Source organism: Canis lupus, chromosome 31 (genome assembly GCF_003254725.2).
Source record: "Canis lupus dingo isolate Sandy chromosome 31, ASM325472v2, whole genome shotgun sequence".
NCBI lineage: Eukaryota > Metazoa > Chordata > Mammalia > Carnivora > Canidae > Canis > Canis lupus.
Window position 1 is genome coordinate 34,567,379 of NC_064273.1, and position 27,357 is coordinate 34,594,735.

Sequence of the window (27,357 nt, forward strand, 5' to 3'; positions counted from 1 at the left end):
AGCCGGAGGCAGATGCTCAACCACTGAGCCACCCAGGGGCCCCTCATTAACTTGACTTGATTATATCAGATCAAAGGGCTTTCACTGCTTTTACTGTGTAAATTCCCATCTGACTCCTCACACACTGATGTATGATCTATCTTGTGCAGTCTTTTCTTCTAAATTGGGATTTTATACAACAAAGGAGTAAGTACACAGAAATTTTGAGGAACAAAACATTCTGGAAAAGTTCTCAATCACTGAGCCGTACCCAGCAATTGCACTGTTGGGGATTTACCCCAAAGAGACAAATGCAATGAAACGCCAGGACACCTGCACCCCAATGTTTATAGCAGCAATGGCCACGATAGCCAAACTGTGGAAGGAGCCTCGGTGTCCAACGAAAGATGAATGGATAAAGAAGATGTGGTTTATGTATACAATGGAATATTACTCAGCCATTAGAAACGACAAATACCCACCATTTGCTTCAACGTGGATGGAACTGGAGGGTATTATGCTGAGTGAAGTAAGTCAGTCGGAGAAGGACAAACATTATATGTTCTCATTCATTTGGGGAATATAAATAATAGTGAAAGGGAATATAAGGGAAGGGGGAAGAAATGTGTGGGAAATATCAGAAAGGGAGACAGAACGTAAAGACTGCTAGCTCTGGGAAACGAACTAGGGGTGGTAGAAGGGGAGGAGGGCGGGGGGTGGGAGTGAATGGGTGATGGGCACTGGGGGTTATTCTGTATGTTAGTAAATTGAACACCAATAAAAAATAAATTAAAAAAAAGATTATAATTTAAGGATGAGCATTGGGTGTTATTCTGTATGTTGGTAAATTGAACACCAATAAAAAATAAATTTATTATAAAAAAAAGGAAACACAAAATGCAGTGATGGAAACACTGAAAATACAGATTTCCTTAATTTGTGTTAAAAAAAATTGTAGTGGTTTGGATTATACCCCAGTGGTGGAAGGTGTGAGCCCTGCAGTCCCACTGAGGGCTTTTGTTTAGCTCTACCACTTAGTTCTCTGTCCTGGGCAAATTCATTACCTTCTCCAACAAATCTTAGTCTCCTCATCTATGAAGCTGGAACAATAATTGTACCTGTTTCCGGCTTTGTTGCTAGGATTATGAGTGATAATTCATCTAAAGAATATATATGGAGTTTTGCATACAGCAGGCATCAAATAAATTCTAGCTATCATTTTTAAGGGCAATCTTCATTTTCTTACATTTCACATCACTCAGGGATCCTAGCCTTTCCTTTGTGACCCAGCATTGAACTATAAACACCAGATGTTGAGAGTTGCAGAAAACAGATGGCATAGGATGGTCTGTCTAGAACATATTTTCTTAAAACATTCTTAGTCATCAGATTACATTTTGGTAATCTGATTCTTTTTTTTTTTAATGAAAATACAGGCAAGTTTAGGTTATTTTCATGAATTCCTACCAATGTGGAGTGAATTTCTGACTTCAGATCTGATTGGTTGAAGTAAAGAACACAGCATAGAATCATCTCTTCTACGGTTCCAATTTGCCCACACCTCCTTACTGTATTGCAGAAGCTCTTAGAGATCACATATCCAATTGTCAGAGATCTCCACTCTGTCTGAGATCTCCACTCTGTCTGAGATCTCCACTCAGATTCACGGGTGCCTTAGACCAACCATGTCCCAAACTGGGATCATCATCTTCCCTTCCAAACTTCCCCATCCTTCTGTACCCATTATAGGTAAAGGGACAGCTATGGCCTTGGTTGCAAAAGCCAGAACCTAGAATTCTCTCCCTGCAGCTACCACCCCACAGGGGATGTGTAAGGTTAGTGAGCCTTTTAGACCTCCACATAGACACAGTTAGTAGTTGGCCTCTCCTTCTAGCTTAGTGTTGTTCTATAACATCAGACCACTTTTTAGGTCTCTGGAAGTGGCATGCTTGTCCCACTCCAGGACCTTGACACAGGATGACCTAGGGTCCTTAGGTTCCTTTTGTTTGAATCTTTTCCTACTCTCTTTCTTTTCGTTGGCAACTCTTACTCATCTATCAGTTTCTATTAAATATCACTGAGGGGGGCACTTGACGGGATGAGCACTGGGTGTTATTCTGTATGTTGGCAAATTGAACACCAATAAAAAATAAATTTATTATTAAAAAAAAATCACTCCTTGAGAAAATCTTCCCTGACCACTAGCCTAGATTAAGTCAGGGCTCCCATGTTCTTTTTTAAGACCCTTCTCCTTCATGGCAGGATGCACTCAAATATCTGTCTTCTCCATCAGCCTACAAGCCTCACCAGGCCCATCCTGTTCTCTACTGTATCCCCAGTGGCTGGAGCAGTATCTGGAACATACTAATCCTCAATGCAGATTTTCTAAGTGCATAGAAAAATGAGTTTATCAGCTATTGTGTAGTAGGAAGAATTCTAAGATGGTGCCCAAGATTCTCATCTTTTGGTATACATACCTGTATAACTCCTTCCCATTGAATACAGGTGGTAACTGTCACTATAGATGGACGGATTATTCCCATGATCAGGTTATGTTATGTGACAAAGGTAAAGGGATTTTGCAGATATAATTAATGTTCTAATTAGTTGAATTTAAGTTAACCAAGAGAGGGGCAGCCCAGGTGGCTCAGTGGTTTAGCACCGCCTTCAGCCCAGGGTGTGATCCTGGAGACCCGGGATCTCGTCCCACGTCAGGCTCCCTGCATGGAGCCTGCTTCTCCCTCTGCCTGTGTCTGTGCCTCTCTCTGTGTCTCTCATGAATAAATAAATAAAATCTTTATTTTATTTTATTTTTTTAAAATTTTTATTTATTTATGATAGTCACAGAGAGAGAGAGAGAGAGAGAGAGAGAGAGAGAGGCAAAGACACAGGCAGAGGGAGAAGCAGGCTCCATGCACCAGGAGCCCGATGTGGGATTCAATCCCGGGTCTCCAGGATCGCGCCCTGGGCCAAAGGCAGGTGCTAAACCGCTGCGCCACCCAGGGATCCCGTAAATAAATAAAATCTTAAAAAAAAAAAAGTTAACCAAGAGAGGAGTATTCTGGTTGGGCCTGACCTAAACAGAGGAGCCCTTTAACAAGAGGGTCTAGGAGGGTCAGAGAGGCAATAAGTCAGAGAGATTTGAAGCAGTAGAGATGCTCTCCCATTGGTCTTGAAGAAGCAAACCATCTTGCTGCTATAGAGAGGCTATATGGCAGGGAATGGCAGGTGGCCTCTGGGAACTGAGGAGATGGTCACCAGTCCTACACACACAAGGAACCCAACCCTGCTGATAACCAGTGAGCTTAGGAGAGGACTTGACCTCAAACGAGCCCGCTGCCCCAGCCAACACCTTGATTTCAGCCTGTGAGACCCCCAGCAGAGGGCCCAACGGACCTAGACCTGGACCTCTAAACCATGGAGATGGTGAGAGAATAAATTTTTGTTAATTGAAGGTGCTAAGTTTGAGGTGATTTGTCATGTAGCATAGAAAGTAGAAAATGAGTCCATACAGTTGAGGCCTCTAATGATATATCGTTTTTTTGTTTTGTTTTGTTTTGTTTTGCAATCTAATGATATATCTTAATGTAAAACATCAAAGTCAGTGCTTTGAAAAAATACTGCTTTGGTTTGAATTATAAGCCTGACCAGGCACACACACAGATACTTCATCCAACTTCACTATTGTCATGATCATTTCTCTGGTCTTCGGTGATGAGGTATAGGCAGGGGTGTGCATGTGTGTGCATGCGTGTGCATGCGAGCCTGTGCCTATGTGATCTGCCATGGTAGCCAGACCTACCTGAGCCTAATGCTGCCCCGAGGCCCCCCTAAGACATGTGCAGACCACATGGTGTTAGAAGGAACTGTCCACAACTGTCATCACGTTCATACAAAGCACACGTCTTCCCCATTTCCACAAGATGCTGATACATCTGGCCTTTGCTCTTACAAGAGAGGTATTTTTTAGACATTCTTTAAAGTAGACAATTCACTATGGCATCATGCGGTGAACCAACAGACAAGCACAAGGGGATGTGGAGTGGCTTCTCTTGAAGTCCAGTGGGCAGTGTGGAGCCCCCCACGAGGCACCTCTGGGGCCCTGCCTGAGAATCACTGCAGGGGACGGAGCCCTGACATCCTCATGGTGGGAGGCCTTCTGGGATACTCTGGTCTGTGTGCCGTTGGTGTACCTGCTACCACACAGAGCCCAGCACCACCATGTGCTCAGTAGCTGTTGGGCTGAGGAGGCTGAGGAGGCTAACAACCACTTTTGGTGGTTAGGCAAATAGACATGCACATGGAGTCCATTGCTTTTACAGCACGCTGAGGTGTGGTCACACAACCATCTGAGAACAGATGATCCGTGCCTTCAAGAGAATGTATGGCTCAAGATTTGGAGGGTCTGAGGGTTCAGAGACAGCCTGATGTCTGTTCACTGTTCCCTTGCTCTTAGCTATGCTTTCAGACGCACATCCCCCTCCCCTCAAAGACAGTGCTAATCACGGGGCAGGTGGAGCAAAGTTCATACCCTGCACCTCCCCCTGGCCGCCTTCCCATATAAAATGATTTACAGAGTTATGTGCCTTAGTAATGCACTCAGCAAATATTTGAATTTAAACACAACCATCAATATTTATACATATACAATGTTGACTTTTGCAGAAAAGGGCCAGGGTTGTAACTACGCTACGCCTGCAGAATATAAATAGCAATCGAAAAATTAATAGATTGTGTTTTGTTTGTGTTCTCTTTCCCCCAGGCCTTGCTCAGATTACAGTCTCAGCAAACAAAATGGCATTAGGATCTCACAAACCTTTTCGAATTCAGAATTAGTTGTCTTGTGTTCAAGAACAGAAAGCCAGATCAGCAAATAATCTTTTGCGTTCTTGCAGAGTAACAAAGGTACACGTTCTGATTGACGGAGCAGTCCTGGGAAGAGAATCTGAAGCCTGAGCAATTCTTGAGGACCCCAAGAATATGTCCACGGACCTGGGACGATGTCTGCGGGTCCAAGATTGTGTAGTTTATGGACCCAAGACTATGTCTACGGATTTAAGAATCTTTCTCCTGGCCCAAGATTCTTTATGGAGGCTGAGAAACTGCTGAAAGGCACAGAAAACTTGTTCTCTGAGCAAACATTTCAATTGCAAATTATCTCTGGCAGAAGTAAACTTCTACAAAATGTCTTAACTTTTGATTTGATGTATTTATTGTATTTATTTCTAGTTACTATTTTATTCTATTGTTGTGTGTTTTATTAGCAGCTGATACATTTTCCCTTCTTAAGATGACCAGTGACCAAACAACACTGCTTAAACTCTAGACCTCCTGACACTGGGGGTTTTAGGATCTTGTTTAAGAAATGTACTGGGCGGGGCATTGGGTGGCTCAGTGGGTTAAGTGTCTGCCTTCAGCTCAGGTCATGATCTCAGGATCCTGGGAATGAGCCCCTGTCCGGCTCCCTGCTCAGGGGAGAGTCTCCTTCTCTCTCTGCCCAGTCTCTACTCATGCTTTTTCTCTCTTTCTCTCTCAAATATAAAAATCTTTTTTTTTAAATTTATTTTTTATTGGTGTTCAATTTACTAACATACAGAATAACACCCAGTGCCCGTCACCCATTCACTCCCACCCCCCGCCCTCCTCCCCTTCTACCACCCCTAGTTCGTTTCACTGTTGGTGGGACTGTGAACTGGTGCAGCCACTCTCAAATATAAAAATCTTAAAAAAAAAAGAAATATATTGGGCATAGAGGACCAGATTGAATGCTTGGTGTCAATGCACTAATTAATATTTCTTTCCCCATGAGAATATCAATAAACTCTGAAACTTCAATCTGTGCCTAGACTAGTGCTTTCCTGAGGAAGAATTTAGTGAATGTTGGCAATTAGTATTTTACTTGAATTTCATCCACAACCTTACATCATTTAATTGAATCTGGCAAGTTAATCCAAACTTGCAAACTGTAAGATTTTGCAGAAGTTCAAACAGGATCTATATTCTCAATTTGAGTAAGCACTCCTTCTATGATAATTAGCCTTGCCCCTTCTTCCAATTAGAGACAAACTTGCATTCAGTTCTCTAAACTGTTCAAATGCCTATTTGCATTTGGTATTGAGTTTAGAAAAGTGGCTAGCACAATTCTTCACTGTCTCATATTGGTGAATTTTTCATGTGGATCTGGGAGATAAGCTCATTATTATACCAGTTTTTCTCTACTTCCCCCTAATCTCCACTCTGCTTCTTTTTGAAAATGCTGATGATTTATCCCAAGTAAATACTGACTTTCGGTTCTGCACTGCTCTTTGTGATGCACACCAGCATAAGTGGGATTCTCCACCTCCTTCCCAGGGAAACTGTTAAGACCTAAGGTGGGGTCATTCACCATCAGTGGCATCTCCATATATCATCAGCATTGGATAGGAAAGCAGAGAATAATTGATTGACAAATTAGACTTTAGGCCTCAGGGTCAAGTTTTGAGGGAGAACCCCAGGATTTCTAAAAGTGGAGGATTAATTAAAAATTGATCCCAAATCACCAGTCAATAAGCTGTGGAGAGCCTTCCCTTCTTAATGGATTTCTGTACATTCATCTGAAAACTGCAGGTGTCAAAATTTATGTTGCGGATCAATTTGCTCTTTAAATAATAATTCTAGTGACATTTGTGTTATTGCTTAGCAATGCAAAAGAATGTGCCACCCCCACTCTGAAGGAGTGGAGATCAAATAATCAAATATCTAGTGTCAGGAACCAACCCACTATGTGTCAAGTTAGGTGTTTGCACACATCACTTGACTTTTTATATCTTAACTCTGTGCAGTCTGATTATGATGGCACTTTTGTACGTGAGTTCAGTTCAGAGGTTAGGTAAGGTGCCCAAAGTACCCTGGGCAGCAAGTAACAGAGCCAGCATCTCGACATGGCTCGTTGTTTATGGCATTTTTAGAAACTAAATTATGACCACCTTCACTTAGGGCATAAATTTGTAGGTCTCTCCATACTTTTTAATGGCATTTCATTTTGCCTTTAGATTTCCCTAAATAGCCTAATTTCTTTGATCAGAATGGGCCGATACCTGCACATTCCTGGGAAGAATTAATTGTGTGTTCTGGAAAAGCTAAAGCCAATGAGGATGAATTTGTGTGCACCCCCAATGAAGCAAGAAGGGCTCCAGAGACAAGGAGAATAATGTGTGAGAGTAGATGGAAGAGACCGGTTGGGGGAGGAGGGAGGGCTGGGTCTGCAGAGGTGAGGGCAGAGAGTAGGATGGGACATAGTATGCTATGGGTGTCAGAGAAGCCTTGTCAGGGGTCAGATCTCTGAGCCTGGATCCCCAGCTTTGCTTCCAGAGGATGGATATGGGTGGAACCGTTGTGTGTTTGGTACTCTGTGTAGTGAAGCAGGTTGCATAAGCAATGGGAGGTCATAAGAATGGGTAGCACTTCCCCCCACTGTGCTCTGCCCAGCTTCCCGGGAGCAGAATCCTAGAAAGAAGACAGAAGGTGTGGAGCCAAAATCTGCACAGAATTTAGGGGCACTGTTATCTCATCTCAACCCAATTTTGTATAATTCTGTGCTCTGATTTGGAGAGTCCCACATGGGTATCATTTAATACCAGTTGTTTAAGGTGGAGACGGCTTTTCTCACTTTGCTATATTTATCAGAACTTAACAGGTTCAGGGAGGCAGGTGGGGGCATGGGGTGACTGGGTGATGGGCATTGAGGAGCACTGGGTGTGATACTATATGTTGGCAAATTGAACTTCAATAAAAAATATATATATAAAATGTAAAAAAAAATTAACAGACTCAGATATGGCACCTCAGAGTTTCCCTTAGAATAATACAACACCTCCCCCCACCAACACTTGCCATATAGTTTTTGCAGGTTTGGGAAATAGTCGTACAACCAAGTTGTACAACCATTTTGCTGACATGGCACAGCAAAAATTAATGGTCTGAACCAAAGTGAGCTGCAATTTAAAATGTTACTAAGTTGTTATGAATTCCTCTAAGAAATTTTAAAAAATCAACATGAAGCCCTCAAACTAAGGTGATTCTAAAGCTGGTGTAGAATAACATGACTTAGACCGTTAGGTAATTTTACAGTGGAGGATGGAACTACTCTGAGCCTATATACTGACAGCTGGAGTCACTGGGATTATTCTGATGGTAGGATGTGTGTTACACCTCTGCCATAAAAGGCATTTTCAGTTAAATAATACTCTGCCAAAAAAATTTTAAAAAGAAGAAAAATTCTGGGAGGGAGGATGGACGATGGATACATCGAGCAAAAGCGACATGGGGTAGATGGTCTCAGTTGTGCTGGAATATTTTGGGAGGACAGCAGATGGTTTGCCCGGAGTGAAGTCAAGGTCAGCCCGATGAAGGGACATCAGGCCCTAGGACCCGGCCCTCCCAACAATAGCTTCTGCCCCAGGTGCTGTCGCTCGGTGGGGCCCTGCAGGTCCCCTGGCATCCGCCCCACATTTGCCCCGTCCCTCACCATCCTCTTTGGTCCGAGTGAAGATCTGCTCACTCCTGACGCCGTCCCCGGCACGGGTGAAGGCCAGCACCTGGATGCTGTAGTTGGTGTACTTCTCCAGCCCGTCCAGCTCTAGAGAAGGCTGCGTCGTGGTGACATTTTTAATCTCGCCCAGTTCTGGAGGGAGGACAAGAGAACACGATCTGGTGACTGGCTGTGAGCACCCTGTGCCCGCTGTCCATCCCTGAGGCTCGTTCTTCAGCCTCCACACCCTGAAGTCCCTCGAAGGGACTCATTCACACTGAATGGCCACAGGACACCGGACAGAAGGTTGGTCTGAAAAGCAGAGCAATTCACTCCGAGTTAGGTGTGAAAACCCAACACCAACTACTGGGACCCAAGTCCCCCAGCCGCCAATCCAGCGTGCCCCCCACCACACACACCGCTGCTGGACCCGGGGAGCTTGGGACTGCAGAGCTCATTCTGCGGTGCATTTCTTCCTTTTTTTTTTTTTAAAGGTTTTATTTATTTATTCATGAGAGACACACAGAGAGAGGCAGAGACACAGGCAGAGGGAGAAGCAGGGTCCCTGTGGGGAGCCTGATGCAGGACTTGATCCCATGACCCCGGGGTCACACTCTGAGCCAAAGGCAGATGCTCCGCCACTGAGCCAGCCAGGCATCCCTGCAGGTGCATCTTTAATTGCTGATCAAGAAATGACTGGAAGGAGCCAAGATGCCCATCAGCAGATGAATGGATAAAGAGGATGTGGTCTATATATAAAATATTACTCAGCCATCAGAAAGGATGAATACCTACCATTTACACCAATGTGGATAGGACTGGAGGATATTATGCTGAGTGAAATAAGTCAATCGGAGAAAGACAATTATCATATGGTTTCACTCATATGGGGACTATAAGAAATAGTGAAAGGGGTTATAAGGGAAAGGAGGGGAATTGAGTGGGCAAAATTAGAGGGAGGGGAAACATGAGAGACGCCTAACTCTAGGAAACAAACAAAGGGATGCAGAAGGGGAGGTGGGTGGGGGGATGAGGTGACTGGGTGATCGGCACTGAGGGGGGCACTTGATGGGATGAGCACTGGGTGTTATAACCAACTGATGAATAACTGAAGACTACATCTGAAACTAATGATGTAGTATTTGTTGGCTAATTGAATTTAAATTAAAAAAAATGAAACTTCTGCAAGTTGAGTTTTGTTTTTCTGTTAAAAATAACAAACCCTAATGTCCGTGTATTTCTAAAGTACCTAGGCTCTTGGGTATCTGAACTGAGATGAGGTGGCTCAGCAAACTGCTCCTCTTACCTGGAGTGAACCCCCCCCCCCCAGCATCCTTGCTGAAGTGACATGCTGATGTGTCAGAAACTTGGCATTAGCTAAAAATGCTTCAATTTCTGGAGTGGGATCAGCTAATAATATTCAAAGACGGAATGTTATGCTCTCCCATCTTAGGCATATGAGACAGGGCAATTTGAGAAAACTTACAGTGAGGTGTTAAATGCCTCCATGGGTGTTCTGGATTTTGAAATGAGCCACCTACAGAGCAGCTGGAGCAAGAGAGAGAGGTGTGAGGACTGCTCACCCCCGGGCACAACTATCCGCAGAGTGTTGACACTGCCTGCAAGCCTGTGTGCCCAGTTACTAAGGGGACTGACAGGGAGCAGGTCCAGGAGGGATTCCTCATTGGGTGGCTGGCTATAGTAAAGGCCACCTGTGCATACAGTTAGCGAGAGGTAGGGCTGTCTGTCAGCTTCTCTCCCTCTTGCCTTGGTACAGACAGCCACTTGCATGCTCACTTAAGGGTCAGCATCGTTCTGGGCTCAAATGCTAACTTATTTAACCAGCACACCAAGCCTACAGGCTTCAGGCAAGGAAGGTGGTCCCCAGAAGGTGTCTTTGGCCTGGGGTCAAAGGGTGAAGACTTTTTGGGGCCACAATTTGGAAGCCTCAAGAGATGGCTTTCGAAAGTAAAAACACATTTGCTCATGTGTGGGGTCGCTGCACGTTTAGAAGGTGGACAGTCATCAGGCCTGATGGGTTAGGAAGTCTCCCTTCTGAAGTGGGGGGGGGTCCACCACTGACCACCAGGGCTCTTTGCATTATATTATCTGCTTATGATGTTCATTTTCCTGAATAGATCTAATATGGATCAAGTGGATTAGGATAAAAAACTCAAGTGAAAATAGAAGAAATTTAAGTATAGATCTCAGCAAGATCTTCTCATATTTAGGAATTTCTACATTGGGTCAAAGATCACACACACACACACACGCACACCAGGGAAAACAGGGTTCCACAGGGCTGCGTGCCAGCAGCTAGTTATGATGCTTTGTCTAAATCATTTGACCTCTGGGGACTCTGGGTTTTTGCTTTTGTTTTTAAGTATTTATCTTTAAGAAGGGCCCAGAGATCTCTCCCTCCAGGAGAAAGTAGGCGCCAGTCCTTTGCTGCAGGAGGAAATGGTGCTGATTCATCAGGGCAGTTCCTGGATAAGACACAGTGATGAGGAAGAGGGTGGCTACAAGGGACAAAAAGAAGTGGACCATCCCCTCTGTTTAAAGAAAACAACAATCAACGCAGAAGAATTCCATCTACTCATGAAGCCCGATACGGATCAGAATGAACACTTGGATGTTTACTCATCTTGGGGTTCATATTGCTTTGATGAGCTGATTTATTCATGAACCAGGAATACCACTGGAGTCAGAACCCCCACTCATGATTACCCCCCAGAGCTTCCTGATGGTCCAGGCAGCTCTTGTGCACTCTGCTCTTACTGATGGAGGGGCATTTTCCTGGCTGGCAGATACTTGATGCTTAGCAGATATGGAGAAAATAGAAAAGAAAATAGAAAAATTATGACAAAAAGCCCAATCAAAACATCATGCTTCATTTGCCATTCTTTAGGGCTTTTTTTTTTTTTTTATGGCTTAAGCAGGATTTCTATCATCTACCTTTTACAGCCTCCATGGGGTTATTAAAAAAAAAAAACAGGAACTAAAGAATGATGTTCAGTTGAAACCATGAATAAAATAATGTGAAATGAATATATAAAGTAAATTTAGACATATTACTTCTACTACAAATTTTTTAACTTTCTGTTTTGAAACAAATTATTTTACGTATTCATACCTTTCCTCATTCTCAAAGGGTCTCAAGGCAAAAAAGAGGGGTGCAAATGACATTTCTAAAGTACTGCCAACTGGCCCACCACCAAAGCAAACATCCAGTTAGCACTAAATGCTGACTCGCTTCAGAGGCACCGCGTCATCTTGGGGAAACACAGAAGAAATGATGAATAGTTCAGATTCAGATGGTGATGTGCCTTCAAAGTAGACAATAGTCTAGCAATCACGGATGAATGGCTTTGTCAGGCCTTGAAAAGTATTGACCTTTCAGATTATGATAAAATTCTCAGAAATTTCATCAAGATATTGTATGGTGAGCCTGCCCTATTAGCCACTTTTATAGACCCCATTAATAATGACAAAACGCTTTGCTACATACGTATTTGAGGCAATTGCTAATCATAGTGGTAGTAACAATCTGTGTCTCTCAGGCTGTGAGTGTGTGCCTGTGAAAGTGAGTGGATGTGCGTGTAGGGTTGTGTGTGACTCTGTGAGTGTGTGTGCCTATGAGTGTGCATGAGCAGATGTATGTGTGAGTCTGAGCATGTGTGTCTGTGAGAGTGACTGTATGCATGTGTGAGGGTTGTATGTGAATCTGGATGTGTATGCCTGTGAGTGTGTACCTATGAGCATGAGAGGATGCATGTGTGAGGGTTGTATATAAGTCTGTGAGCGTGAGGGGATGTATGTGTGAGGATTGTGTATAAGTCTGTGAGCCTGAGGGGATGTATGTGTGAGGGTTGTATGTGGATCTGTGAGCGTAAGGGGATGCATGTGTGATGGTTGTGTGTGGGTCTGTGAGCATGAGGGGATGTATGTGTAAAGGTTGTGTGTAAGTGTGAGCATGAGGGGATGCATGTGTGAAGGTTCTGTGTGGGTCTGTGAGCGTAAGGGGATGCATGTGTGAGGGTTGCATGTGGGTCTGTGAGCGTGAGGGGATTATGTGTGAGGGTGTGTGAGTCTGTGTGTGTGTGTCCTTGAATGCGTGTCTGAATGTGTGTGTGTGTCAGTGTGAGAGTGTATGTGTGGTGTTTTCTCGGGATCAGTGGGTCCAGTCCTTTACACAGTCACATGTTTTCCGTCGGTGGGAACCTCAGGGTGGCAGCCTGTGGAGTCTCCGTGGAAGCTTCCAGTAATCCCATGGAATTACCTGCTAATTCATACCTGTCACTTTTTATAAGTAGCAGGTGAGGCGAGAGCGTTCATAGCAGGCTTATGTCTCCACGGGTTTCTTTCTCACCGTTTAGAGACTACATGTAGGACTCCTGCACCAGGCATTAAGCACATCACTCGGATCTTCCTACAGTGAGCAGAGGATCTTTAGGAACTGTATGCATTTCTGAGCAGCCTTATGTGAAGACTTCCGTGTTTTTGAATATTCAAGTTTTTAAAGCTTTGAAAGCATCGAGTCCGAAGAACTGCATTAACCACGTTACCCTCCGTACAGCTCAGGTGTTGGTGGGCAGCATTAGCAAGTATGAGTGATGTGTGAAGGTACGGATGACACAGATGAGGAGCCGCCACTGGATTCGGGAAATATTTCCAACAAGAACAACAGAACAATTTCAGTGTCACGTTGCCTCTAGGTGAGTGAGCTAAGTAAGGTGTTTGGTTTCACCTCATTCAAGACGCGGAGGAGAAACCAGAATAAAACACACACGGTGATATAGCCTGGTATCGGGTCAATAAGAGGGACATTTTACCAATTTTCATTGCTGCAGTCTTTATGTCTCTGGGGTGTGTACAGGCTTTTTGGGGGCACAAGAGGGTGGAGCTGCCAAAGAATTGTCTATGTAGGTCTGTCCGTCTCTGGGGCTGGCTGTGCGTTATTGGGCTTGCGGCTCTACATTCACGTGATTGTCCCTCGCTCACTGGTCTCAAACACCCAAGAGGGCAGACGCTGCATCCTCTGTGTCCAGCATGAGCCCAGCACAGGGTAGGTGCTCAGTTAACGTGTCTGCCTCGGGTCAAGCCAGTGAATCTTTACAGAATGGCTCTAGTTGCTGGGTGCTGGGTGAGGAGCTACACTCAGCATCAAGAGGAACCAGGTCTGGTCCTCAGCCTTGAGAAGCAGGTGGAAGCCTCCAAAAACTGCTCTTTGTTTAGCAGATGAAGCTTATTTAGCTAAGTGTCTTTCTTCCTTTGTTCTGGCCATTATTAGAGCCCTATGTGTTCTGTTTACCTGGGTGGGGACAGCCACCTGCTTGGAGAGCAGACTCAAGTGGCCCGAACAGGGGTGGGACATACCTGGGCCTCTGGCTGTGTTTGCCCAAACTCAGAAGTGAGCATGCACCAGGAGGCCACATGCAGTCAGAGGGGTTGAAAGAAGGCCCAGGCGGGAGGTGAGGCACGGCCCCCAGAGCAGGGGTGGAGGAGGTACCTGGGGACAGGAAAGGGGGTGTGGGCTACGCAGGTGTTGGGATGCAGGCAGTGAGCCGACCTTCACAGCTTCCCTGTGCAGGCCGCAGTAGGGGGGGTGTTCCTATCCTGCTCACAGAGGGGGGCTCAGTCTGGTTCAGGAGCACCCACCACCTGAAAGGCATCACCACCCTCAGACACACTCTCCCTGAGAAACTTCTGGCCCTAATCTCTCCACGAACTGAGAGGATGACACTCTCACTCATTCTTGCCCAAACAGACAGAAAGATTTTGTCCTATAACTTGAAACAAACAAACAAACAAACAGAGAAGCAAGAAGGAAGAAAGAGAAACAGAAAGAGGGGACGGAGGAGAACAAGACAGAAGGAGACAAAACAGAGGGTCTGGGATTGAATGGCTCCTCTCGAGGAATAACAATACTCCTGGCGAGGTGCTCCTGAACCCTCTCATGGGTCAACTCCAGGGACTGAGCAAGTTTCCCTGCTGAGTTTTATCAGGAAATTGGAAGAGGTCAACCTTTTAGGATACACATCACATAGAACTTTCTAGATCTTGGTGTGGCCTGCAGAGGCTCTGCATAGATACTCCTCTAGGAAAGCACATCTATGCCTACATATCTCAAATGCCACCCCTCTCCGATGCCTCAAATTGCTTTTTTGAGGATACATGATGCTTCAAGCAGCTGAATACACCTGTGAGCACATAACATGACAGGTAAGAAGAGAGAGACATGGGGAGAGTGGGCAATTGTCCATTGATAAAGATGTGCCCTCCACACCCTGAAACCCATATTAGGAGCGGGGCTCTGCTAATCCCACCAGGCATCCTTTGGGGCAAACTCATATGCCTTGTTTTCATCCTCTTACCTCCATCCATCAGGTTGGCCCAGTAAATGACTCTGAACCCCTGGAGAATTCCATTCAAGGCTTCCTTGGAAAGCGTGGACCAGGATATGGATATGCTCTCTGGCGATGTTGCTATGGCTTGGACATTTTCAGGGGGGTAACTCGGCACTGAAATTAAATAATTAGAGTCTGTAATAACTGCGGGTGGTTTAAGTGGCAAAGCAATACCGAATAGGCAATATTAGTTTAACACGTCGATATGCAAGCAAAAGAAAAAAGTCATACTCAATCCACAAAATTAGGGAGAAAAGGTGAGTTCCACTTCCCTATACAAATAGTATGATAACTCTATAAGGTAACATGAGTTTGCACATCTGTCCTAGTCTCTCTTTCCAGTTTAACTGGCTCATGTTGAAGAAGGCTGTCCCGGGACTGAGTGGAGAACACTTCTGATCTCAGGGCAGGCGTAAAAGGCCTTTACCACTCTTGTGACTGTTGGAAGTTACATTTGCTTTATGGAGGACTATGCCCTCTGTATTTCGTGCTATCCGGCACATAAATCGGAAGCCTAGCTATTGAAAGGTGTTGAAAAGCAGACACGAAGTCGTAGCTTACTCACCACCCCCACCCCGGTCAGCCCCTCTTGCAAAACTGTCACCCTCTGCTGGAGGAAAGAGAGCAAATGGGCACAATGGGGGCTGCTTGTTTTTCACATCGAGTTTATGCAGATCTTGAATGCTGGGGCTCAGAGAAGAGACCAAATAACAGCAGAACCACACACACCAATGAAGAATGAGCACTGAGGTGAAAACCAAGGCAGATGTGATCATGATGGCAGAGATCATGATGCTGGACAGAAAACCCAGTGTTCAGGTTTCTGGTTTTCTAAGGCTTCTCTCCCTGTAAAAATGGTCACAGATTATGGAGGCAAGTCACCCTGTGCCCCCTCAAACCTATGATCACCTGGCTAACGGCACACGAGGTCATTGTGGTGCAAACTGGCTGCCTTAAAATCTACACGCAGTGCTGCAATGAAGCAGGTATCTTATCTCTGCCCCTAACGTGGGGTCTCTGGACACAGGGCTCTCCTTTGCTTTTCAAGCACAGGATCCTGCACGTCATGGGAGAAGGTGAATTAATTCCTCGTGGTCACTAGGCGGCGCTCGGTCACTGTGAGATTTGCTCCAGGAAACCTGCTCATTCCTTGCTCTTCTCCAGAGTGCTTGAAAATAGAAAGCATTGGAAAGAAAGGAAGGATGGAAGGAAGGAAAAAAGGAAGGAAGGAAGGAAGGAAGGAAGGAAGGAAGGAAGGAAGGAAGGAAGGAAGGAAGGAAGGAAGGAAGGAAGGAAGGAAGGAAGGGAGGAAAGGTTGGTTCTCCTCCTTAACATGATTTGGAGAAATTCTTAGAAAATCAGATTTCCACATTCTGGTCAGGCTTCTGCAGTCCTAGGGAGAGACTTGGATGCACTCGGAGAAAAGCCCAAATCTCGTGCTTGGAATAAATGAGATGCTGCAGAGGGAACGGATTTGGGCTTTGCAATCAAGCTCTGTCAAAGGCGAGGCCCACTCTGTGCAGCCGGCGAGGGAATTAAGACACACTTTCCTGGAACCCCCATCCCCCAGGCCTGGCACTTTTGTCACTGCACAGCCAGCACGAGCCAGGCTGTGGGGGGCCAGAGGGACATCAGCAAACCTCTGAGGAAGGAGAGGCGCGAGCGGCGGCCACCAGAACCTACCATCCTCGAGGGTGGTGGTGATGATTTCCTGAGAAGAAGGTCCCGTCCCGGCCCGGTTGCAGGCCTGCACCACCAGGCCGTACTGGGTGAACTTATTGAGGTTGTCGAGGGTGTAGATCTCACTGTCCCCAGTGGTGTCAATACTGATAATGTTGAATTGGAAGTTGCCCCCAGTGCTGTACTCGCGGTAACCTATTTGGTAGCCACGGATAATCCCATTTTGCAAATGTTTCTTGGGAGCCTAAGGAGGAAAAGAAAAGCAGACAGTAAGGAATTCTCGAGCAACACCAGGACGGGAAGCAGCACCCACTGCCTCTCAGGGAAGCAGAATAAAGTGAGATGGTCATGGAAATAGTAGCAGGAGGTGTCCTAGTGGGCGTAGAGTCAGGGCTGCTAGCCATGAACCCAGGCACAGCTTGCTGTTGGCCAGGTGCTCTCCCTTGGGAAGACTGAAACACCGGGGGCATTCATGTTGCCTCAGGGACACCGGCCATCATCCAGGGACACTGCTCTTCACACCTCACCAGCAAAATCTCCTGAGTTAGAGCTACTCTGCCAGCTTGTTCGAGGTGAGGGGGGAGCAGGAATGATTTTTTACAAAAGGGTCCCTGCCCTTGTGGAGCTTACACTCTAATGGAACGTTCCAGAATAGAGTTGTTTCCAGTTGAAAGCTGCATGTGGAAGGAGTCTGCCACTGACATGAAGGCAGAAATGATTTTGGGATCATTTCATGGTGATCTAAATGGGGCAGGGGTGAGGCTATAGTCAGCTGCTCTCTGCTAAGGACAAAGGGTCTTCTCAGTCAAAGACAGAATACTTTAGCCGGTATCTTGGACTTTTAAAAGAAACTTTTCAAGTATAACACAGCAGCAATGCTCTAAAGTTAATAAATGTTTTGTAGACTTTCAGGCAGTCAAGAGGTATGTGTGTGTGCAAGTGTGAATGCATGAGTGTGTTATGGCTGTGTGCGAGTGCATGTATGTATGTGTGTGAGCAAGTATGTTGTGTCTGTGCATTTGTGAGTACATGTGCAGATGTGTATGTGTGTGTTATGTCTGTGACATGGGTGTATGTGTGTGAGCAAGTGTGTATGTGTGTTCTGTCTCTGTGTGCATGTGTGTGAGTACATATATATGTATGTGTGTAATGTGTTATGTCTGTGTGTGCATTTGTGAGTACATGTGTATATGTATATGAGTGTGTGAGCATGTGTATATGTGTGTCGTATCTGTGTGCATGTGTGTATGTGAGTGTATGAACATGTGTATGTGTGTTGTGTCTGTGTGTATGTGACTGAGCAAGTGTGCATGTGTGAGTACGTGTGTATGTGTGTATGAGCACGTGTATATGTGTGCTGTCTGTGTGTGCATGTGTGTAATACGTGAGTGGGTGAGCAAGTGTGCATAGGTCTTATGTCTGTGTGTGGATGTGTGAGTACATGAGTGTATGTATGCAAGTGTGCATGTGTTACGTCTGTGTGTGCATGTGTATGAGTACGTGAGTGTATGTATGCAAGTGTGCATGTGTGTTACATCTGTGTGTGCATGTGTGTGAGTACATGAGTGTACTATGCAAGTGTGCATGTGTGTTACATCCGTGTGTGCATGTGTGTGAGCATGTGAGTGTACGTATGCAAGTGTGCATGTGTGTTATGTCTGTGTGCATGTGTGCAAGTATGTGAGTGTATGTATGCAAGTGTGCATGTGTGTTACATCTGTGTGTGCATGTGTGTGAGTACGTGGGTGTATGTATGCACGTGTGCATGTGAGTACGTGAGTATATGTATGCAAGTGTGCATGTGTGTTATGTCTGTGTGCATGTGTGCGAGTATGTGAGTATATGTATGCAAGTGTGCATGTGTGTTACGTCTGTGTGTGCATGTGTGTGAGTATGTGAGTGTATGTATGCAAGTGTGCATGTGAGTACGTGAGTATATGTATGCAAGTGTGCATGTGAGTACGTGAGTATATGTATGCAAGTGTGCATGTGTGTTACATCTGTGTGTGCATGTGTGTGAGCACATGAGTGTACTATGCAAGTGTGCATGTGTGTTGTCTGTGTGCATGTGTGTGAGCACATGTGTGTATGGACGTGTGTGTCTGTGTTTCACCGCAAACCATGGATTTGGATCTCTCAGAGCCATGAAAGGCTTCCTCTGCCCGGGAAGCGCCAGGCGCCCATCTGGAAGGGGGTTAAACCCTAGGAAACCACAGAGAGTCTCGAGTGTGCAAGCGTCCGGCTCCGGGCAGTGAAGGCGCGGACAGCCAGGCAGTGGCAAACTCAGCGGTTGGAAGAGGCTGCCCCGTGGGCTTGGAAGCGTGGCCAGGGCCGGCGACTGGGAGGTGGGCAGGGCGCGGGGGGCCTGCAGAAACAGCGGGGGGAGTGGAGGGTGCCCGGCACACAGCCCTGAGGATCGGGAGCGGCTAACAGACAGGGCAGGGCTGCTGGATGGGCACGATTCGAGCCAGCGGGTCCACACAGGGGGCAGCAGAAGGAGGCTCCAGGCAGCACTAATGAATTTCAGCCAATATTTATGCATTGCCTAATATGCCCCCCGCCCACCCCCGGGGATCAGATGGCGCCCGCTGTGTTTGGGTGTTTGTTGGTCTGAGCTGTACAGGAGCAGGAAACTCACATTCTTAAAAGCAAGCTTCTTCATTTCTGGTTTTCTTGGATTGGAACTGCTTTCAACAACCAGTCTGACTTCACGCATGTACACGGGTCCAGTGGGGATCCATGAAACAGTCCCGTAAATCATTACTTTCTGCGTCAAGTTGGCACTGTTACACCCTGACATGACGGCTTTTCTCTTTTTTACAAGCAAATCTCTATGCAATCTTGTTTTTCCAGTGATGAGCTATGACTTTTCACTTTGTATGAAATCAGATCTAAAGATCTTAGATTTGGGGGGTACCTGGGTGGCTCGGTGGTTGAGCACCTGCCTTGGGCCCAGGGCGTGGTCCTGGTGTCCTGGGATCAAGTTCCATATCAGGCTCCCCGCAGGGAGCCTGCTTCTCCTTCTGCCTGTGTCTCTGTCTCTCTCTGTGTCTCTCATGAATAAATAAATAAAATCTTTAAAAATTAACAAAAAAATTTCAAAAAATATCTCAGATTTTGAAAATGTGAATTCCGTGGAAATTGTTTTACCACAACCACTGAATTTGCATTTATGCCATATAATTAATAAAATTTATTTCCCTGCAAGACTTATCTATAAGTCAAATTTAAAACAGATATTTTTATGTATTTAGTTTTAAAGATTTTCTTTATTTATTTGTGAGACACAGAGAGAGAGAAGCAGAGACACAGGTAGAGGGAGAAGCAGGCTCCCTGTGGGGAGGGGAACCTGATGCAGGACTCCATCCCAGGACCCTGGGATCACGACCTGAGCCAAAGGCAGATGCTCAACCACTAAGTCACCCAGGTATCATGACATTTTTCTTATTTCACATAGTTTTTAAAATTTAAATACAGTGACCCAAATATAAATGCTATATCTTTTTTAAGATTAGTTTATGCCCATTAAATATTCTAGTTTTTCAACTGGCTCCCTGTATAGCGTTAAGATCCTACTAAGGATCACAGTGTGGTGGTTATGGCATCAGGTCAAGAAGCAAGTGAAGGGGGTAGATGCAAATGCCCATCAGAAAATGTTCACATAAAAAAATTAAAAAAAAAAGAAAATGTTCACATAGAGCAGCAGCTAATGTAGTTAAATCTTCCACAAGGAGAGGGACTGCTTGCTGACTCCTAGCATCTTGGGTTTGGGGGATTAATGATTTGATCTGGTTGCACACGTAGGGTGGAGAAGACTTCTTTTTTCCCCTCCCACGGGTGAGAATACATTCTAACTGGCTTAATTATGATGGACATTTTTAACCAAAGAAACATTTAACAAATCACATGAAGAGAAAGTATTGTTTTTGTGCACAAAAACAAGTCAAAATTCTAACTATGTCAGGCAAAGTTTAAGTTTTATTATTATTTTGTCGGCTGGACAGATTTCTACTTAGGGATGTGTTTACATTAAAGAAATCCTTGAGAACATACTGAAAACTCAGATTTCTTTTTAAAAGTACATAAATAGAGGAGTTTTATACATTCAGTATAGGGAATTTTAGGGACTGTGGCACAAATTGCAAAGGGTTTTGAGAGTGACCCTGGAGACTGTCTCTGACTTGAATGGACAAGAAACCAGCGGTGACAGGGTGTATGGAGTAGTCTGGCAATGGGCCTCATGTCATCCCATGGGTATCTTTTACTTAAAACGGGTTTTAGATGATGCTTTAAACATCTGTGCCTTGGAGTACGCACTTACCTGGGATAAAGGTAGGTGTGTGTAAGGGAGAGATCCTAGTGGGGAAGACAGTTTTAGAATACAATTCTCTAGCCGTTAAACAACATCAAATTGTGACTGACACAATGGGTCAAAAATAATTATTTGTTTCATGAAACTAAATGAATGAAATTAATAGTGGAGTAGGAAGAAAAGAAAAAGAGGAAATCTGGTAGAGATCCTGAAGATACTTTGAATCTGGGTTGCAGATACCGGAGACGGCTAATGTCCTAAGAAACCACTTCAATCACGCCCCCTTCTCCCCACATCTCAGCAGTAACCATTGTGAGATTTAAGCCTGGCCGCAGTCTTTCCAGGGAAATGTCCCTTGGATGTTCCCTGGTGACCTAGGATTCTCTCTGGCTGCTTCAACAAGCATGGAAGTCCCAACTTTCTTGTGTTTTCCCATCTCATGAAAGGCCTCATCAGAGACTGCCTTTCTTCCTCCTCTATCAAAGCCCAACGCATTCTTCATAGCCAGCTCAACTTCCAGCTCATCTGCTTCCTTCAACTGCCTGCATCCAAGGAGTTCTCTATCCTCCAGGACTCCGCCTGCACTCACTGATTCACCATCAGCTCGGCAACAACTGACCACTTCCATCCTTTCCTGTCGCCACTATTCCATATTGAATGTCTGCTTTCCGAGGACTTGATTGCAAGCTCCAAGTGCCTAAGGATTCTCACAGATAGGTTTGAAATCTCACCCACTCACTTGTCCAAAACAGGCCTTCAGCACAGTGGGCATTCTCAGAAAATGTTACTGTAGATGCAGAAAAGAATGGTTTTGAGCATATATGGGGCACAAAAATAGTGATGGGTAGAAATGACGTCAGTTGCAGGTTTATAATCTGGGTACAGGGCTAATGAGAACAGTTTGAAGATAGAAGAGATGCCCAGACTCCAGGCCCATGATGTAGCTGTTGGTCAGAGGCCTGGACTAGCCAATACAGAAGGATCTCTCAGGGGTACCGTGCGACTCAGACCCAAATTGAGAGCTGGCTTCCATGTGGTCGCTCAGCATGGCGGCTCATGTGTCAGGATGAGAGACACAGGCACGACTTAGAGGGGTCCAGCTTCATTTCTCAGACCCCATCAAGGGAAGAAAATAACACCTGGAGAGCCAACTTACTTGGACAATGTCATCCTTTTTCTTTTCCTTTTTAAAACAGTGATTCTAGAGTTTGTTCACTTGTTCCGGGCAGCTCATGGGTTACATGTTTTTTTAGAATAAGGATCATTTAAGCCAGACTCACAGATTGACAGCAAATCTCACTTGGCAACCAGTCCTCTTAATACTTAATAAAGGAAGACTTTGGAGGGTAAGTGAATGGAAAAAAGAAAAAAAGAAAAAAAGAAAAAAAGAAGGAAAGTCTAAAGTTCACTGTGTGTCACTGAATTCAACAATCTGAGGCCCTTTCTTTGCTGGAAGATGCTGTTATTTACAGACCACTCTGATTCACGCATGTTCTGTTTCTATCTTCTCTCAAGCCCCTTCGAGGGGACTACAGTTCTGAGAAAAGCCCTTCTCTATCCACTATTGTGTTTCCCATGTAGGGGTTAATTATTTTTCTGTGTTGAATACTACTCTTCCTTTCATTTACCTTTGGATCCGGTAATGAGCCTGGTTTCTTTCCATTTGTCTCATTGATCTGCCATCTGGGGTGCTCTCTCCCCTGTCTAGCCCTGGCATTTTTTTTTCCTCCTGTAGTCTCTCTAAACAGCCTTCTTTCATCCCTTCCAAATGTCCTTCCACCAGCCTCTGCCCCCCACCCCCCAACTCCCACTCCCTTTAAGAAACTGTCTCTTTTGATCTCCATGACAACAGCAGCACCACATCAGTGTATGTGCGTGGTGTGCCATTGCCTGCATTGCATGTGTCCGTCCAAATGAGCCTTGGAGCTGCCTGTGGTGGATACAGAGGTCTTTAAAAAGTTGGTAAAAACAGGGGTGTGGGAACGCTCACAGCACCATCAAGGACCTGAGTGATTAGAACAGGCCATCTCTTCTTTAGGAAGCCACCGGCCAGGTCCTGTTTCTGGCACACTTCCCTCCCCCCTGCCCAGCACAGGTGAATGGACTGTGCTCAATGCCAGGATTTGCCCGCTGACCAACCGGGAGAGCACAAACCTCGACTGCAGGTTCCTGCACTCCAAGAACACCCACCATATTACTCGGTCATGTTGAGTAACTCAGGTGAAAAATGAATTGAACATTTTCCTCTCAGCTTCCTCCAAATTCACTTAAAATGTAACCTGTCCTCATTCCCCTTTTATTACAGGGGGTTGTGGACTGTCTTTCTTATCTCTGTGTACTCCCTCCACCCCCGTCCCTGTTCCCCAACATAAATAGCAGCTACTTGGTAAGCCGGCTCAGGGAACAGGATGCGTTCAAGTGAGCAGTATGCACAGGTGCCTGTCCTCTGCAAGGGGAGGCCTGAAAGTGAACCTGTGATGAAAGTAGAACACGGCGCTTGCAGGGCGGAGGGCTGGCACAGGGTAGCATGGAAGGGGAAAGGGGCAGGTGCCTTTTCCCCTTGTGGCAGAAAGATTCCCAGAGAAGGGGCACTTCATCTGAGCCTCTAGGAAGAGCAGCCGTTGCTGCGGAGGGACAGCCTCACAGGCATGCAATCAGCCTGCCCCACAGCACTCGGGCGAGATAACTGGAGATGCCACTAGAAGGAATAGCTCCAAGTGAGCCTTCAGAAGGTTTCAGCGGTGACCGTGGGGGTGGGCATAGAAGGTGGTGGGTGGTGGTGTGCAGGAAGCTAGGGAAACCCCCGGGGGATTCTGGTGCACGCTCAAGTCTGAGAACCACGGTTACCATCTTGGGGCATCATTACAAGGTTGAGTATCGGCCTCACTTAGGATGGATGACGTAGTCCAAAGCAACAATTGCACGTTTCCAATTTTTCAGGTCACTAATAACCCGTCTTCCTGGTCTTTTTTTTTTCAGAACAAAAAGGAACAAATGCAATGACTAACAGACCTTCATGGTCCTATGAGTGGCACAGCAGTGAAGGGGCTGTGCTGCGGGGGGGGCCCGGTTGGGGGACGAACAGCTGCCTTGCTGGATGGAGCCCTGGTGGAGCAGCTGCTGCAGGTGCATAGATGGTGGGTTCTGAGGAAGCGGCGCCGGAGTGGAGGGTGCTCCCATCATTGCGCTGGAGCATGTTTGCACTCCTGGACCTGCCCTTCGGGCTGCACTAAATACAAAGGCCACACCATAGGTCTCCTCTGAGGGGCATGCACGGCGACTGTCCACTGAGCGGCCAGGACAGAGTGAGGGGCCACATGTTATGAAATAAAGTGGACGGATGATCTGACCATGAGACGTGCTCAGAACACAGCAGCTACTGAGCCCAGGTCTGAGAAATTAAGGAGGAATGATGGAGCTTTGAAAGATGCACACTAGTGAGAGGCCAAGAAGTTGACTCAAAGCTGGTAGTCACTGTGTTCTAGTCAGATCTGGCAGCTGGGGTGGAGGCGGCGGCCAAGCGTGTGCTTGGAAAACACATGTAGAATTATAGAAACAGGCTCTCACAATTTTATGGGATGAAATTGAGGTTAACTATTACATAACAGGACTTTATTTAATTTCTAAAGTGTGGGGTGGCTCTCACTTTATTCATTCATTCATTCATTCATTCATCCAACCAACCAACCAGCCAACCAACCAACATGTGGAAGAGCTACTCTTGCTGGGCGTCCTCTTGTTTCTGAATTTCTCTGTTCTTTGCATCCCACACTGTCTGGTAACCACACACCAGCATTTCTCAGCAGCCTTAAAGCCTTATCCAGTGGTTTCTGCCAAAGACCTAACAAAGGAATTCATAGCACATACATAGACCCTACCTGGTGTTATATGTAGCAGCTCTGAGAGCTGGTCTCCTGAATATCTCATATTTAATGTTCAGAGCCTCTAGATGTCTCGATGTTTCTGAGAGACAGAGTTGGCCAGAAGAGTGATGGCCCATAGTGTCCCAGAGTCTGGGGGTGGAGTACAATGGAGAGAAGTAATGCAGAGAGTGGAGGTGCCCAGGTTCGGGGCAAGGAAAGAGCAGGGAGACAGTGGGAGGAAGACCTTTCCACAGGCCAACAAGAGGTGTAGGCAGGGCCCAGCCAGGAAAGAATGCACCTGGAGACTGTGTAGTTTTGGGAGACAGTCTCACCTGTATGTCTAGACACTGTGCAGGCAATAGGGATGTGGAGGGAAAGCGGTTTGGGTTAGGATGCCAAGAAGGATGTATACTAGTCTGTGAGCATAAGGCTGGGATCCCAACTGTTTAGTGGTAGCTGAGTGATCTGAAAAGACTTGGTGCCTCCTATGCAGACTGAAGGACACAACCTACAGTAGCTTTTACTACGTGGGGGATGGCAGGGTGGCCATGGAGATCTGGGGGGCACAGCTGGTCCAGATCTGCTAACCAAGCGCAAAAGGCAGTGTTTTCAAAAGTATTAGAGTCTTTGTAAAGGAATGGCCTGCCTCAGTGGTATGAAGAGTTGCTGCTGTCATTGTCTTTGTAACTTCTGAAGGGTAAGGTCTGTCCTGAAGGACCGAAGAAGATCTGAAGTTCAGAAGGAACTGCTGAATGAAAGGAAGGCTTTAACTTCACGCCTGGAAAGAGCCCGTTGGTGCTTTAACTCTCTGTTCAAAGAGCCAAGTAACAGGAAGCTCTTTGTGACGTATTCCAATTGCCCGTGGCCGCTTCCCGGGTGTTGTCGTGTTCAGTAAAGCATGGTTGACAAACTTATGGTCCCAGGGCCAAGTCTATTTGGCCATGTCTTCTATATGGCCCTTAGCTAAGGAGGTAGGACACAGTGTTGTAGACTGAATCAACGAGTAGGGTGCAGGGTAGAAATTCCTGGGGCGGGCTGGGGTTGGAGGTGGGGTAGGTGGGAGGTCAGCAAAGGTGGAAGGCGAGGCACCTCCATGAGCGCAGAGTCAGATGGAGGCCAGGGTTTGGGCTGGGTGCTTGATGGCTGTAGTGCAATTCTTGCTGGGATGGCAAAGTTCTAACCCCTGTTCTATCAGAAGAAGACCCGCAAGGCCTGCATCAACGGCAGACTTTTGGTCATGGATTTACTATCTACCATGTACACTTTATGTCATGATTGAAGCCGAGAGTGGCATTGTTTCCATGGAGCTATTTACCTTTGTCTCTTATCTGTGCTTGGGTAGTGAAAAGCTTTAGCCCCAACTGAAGGGATTTCAGGCGTGAACACTCATGAATGGATAATGGAGGAGAAGAGCATTGAGGGAATGTCCAATAGGATAGGTTCTTCTGTCAGAAACATGCTATCCTGGACATGAGATACCCCAGGGAGCACTCTGGTTCTCAGAGAGGGGATGTGCCTGACACAAGCCCAAATGCAGAGAGAGCCTCAGGTCCTGTACAGAGCCCCGGGGGTGACACTGCTCATTCTCTGCCCTCATACCTTCCTCTCTTGGATGACTTCCAGACATTCATAGCAATATGCCTCCTGATTTCTTCTGTTATTTATATAAAAAATGGGGCTCATTGCCAGCTTCAGATTGTAACTTTCAGGGAAAAACAAAAATGACAATATATCTTTAAAAGGTAGAATTGTTTAGTTTCCTATATTCCTACGATTACCCTAAGCACACGGCACTTTTATTTCACAGCAGAAGTTAAAATTTTCAAAAGAATGTGCTCACGGGAGGAATGCATCGCAAGAGTCACAAGAATGTAAAACTAGTTTTCAAAGATTTTAATACAAAGAGGAGCTGGCTTTTAAAAAAATTATGGGGGACACCTGGGTGGCTCAGTGGTTGAGCATCTGCCTTCGGCTCAGGGCGTGACCCTGGGGTCCTGGGATCGAGTTCCGCATTGGGCTCCCTGCATGGAGCCTGCTTCTCCCTCTGCCTGTGTCTCTGCCTCTCTCTCTGTGTCTGTCATGAATGAATAAATAAAATCTTAAAAAAATAAAATAAAAAAATTATGGGAGGTTACCCTGAGGTAGAGTTAGTTCATTACATCTTAGTGCATTAAGTTAAATGCATTTGTATTGGTGAAATGAATCTGAAAGCATACATTGTGTTTTTTCTGTTCTGTTTCATGTTACCATGAAAACAGAATGTGGAAACTAGATGCAGAGAAGTGTCCTACAGCAACTGGCTCATGCTGTCCTGGCTGGAGTTCTTCCTGAAACAGACCACAAAGAACTTTGTCCAGCCTGGTTTTAAATGATAAAGGCAACATCAGATTTCTTCCTTTGCCTTAGGAGACAGGTCCATGATGTAACAGGTGTCATCTGAGGTCTATGACATTCTTGGTTGGACATGTTTTCCTTTATTCGTTTGATTTTTCCTTCTAACACCTGTGCTCATTTACTAACTTATCTACCTTATTTGATTTCTTTGATGAGAAATGTGTTATCAGCAAAATGGCTTAATGAGTGCTCTCTAGGAAAAGGAGGCACATA

At 45.7% G+C, this 27,357-nt stretch overlaps 1 protein-coding gene across 3 annotated transcripts in view; it reads right to left on the bottom strand.

The window, feature by feature from the left end:
* Nucleotides 1–27,357, bottom strand: part of DSCAM (DS cell adhesion molecule) — a 734,179-nt gene that overhangs the window by 84,025 nt on the left and 622,797 nt on the right. For 2 of the 3 annotated variants that reach the window (XM_035709183.2, XM_049104780.1), the window contains exons 17-19: nt 16,579–16,819; nt 14,863–15,009; nt 8,486–8,641 (exon numbers count right to left, since the gene is read on the bottom strand). In XM_035709183.2, coding sequence (XP_035565076.1) covers nt 8,486–8,641; nt 14,863–15,009; nt 16,579–16,819 — 544 coding nt within the window. Of the gene's footprint in view, nt 1–8,485; nt 8,642–14,862; nt 15,010–16,578; nt 16,820–27,357 lie in introns of those variants that run through there. The other variant, XM_035709184.2, reaches the window with a different exon arrangement.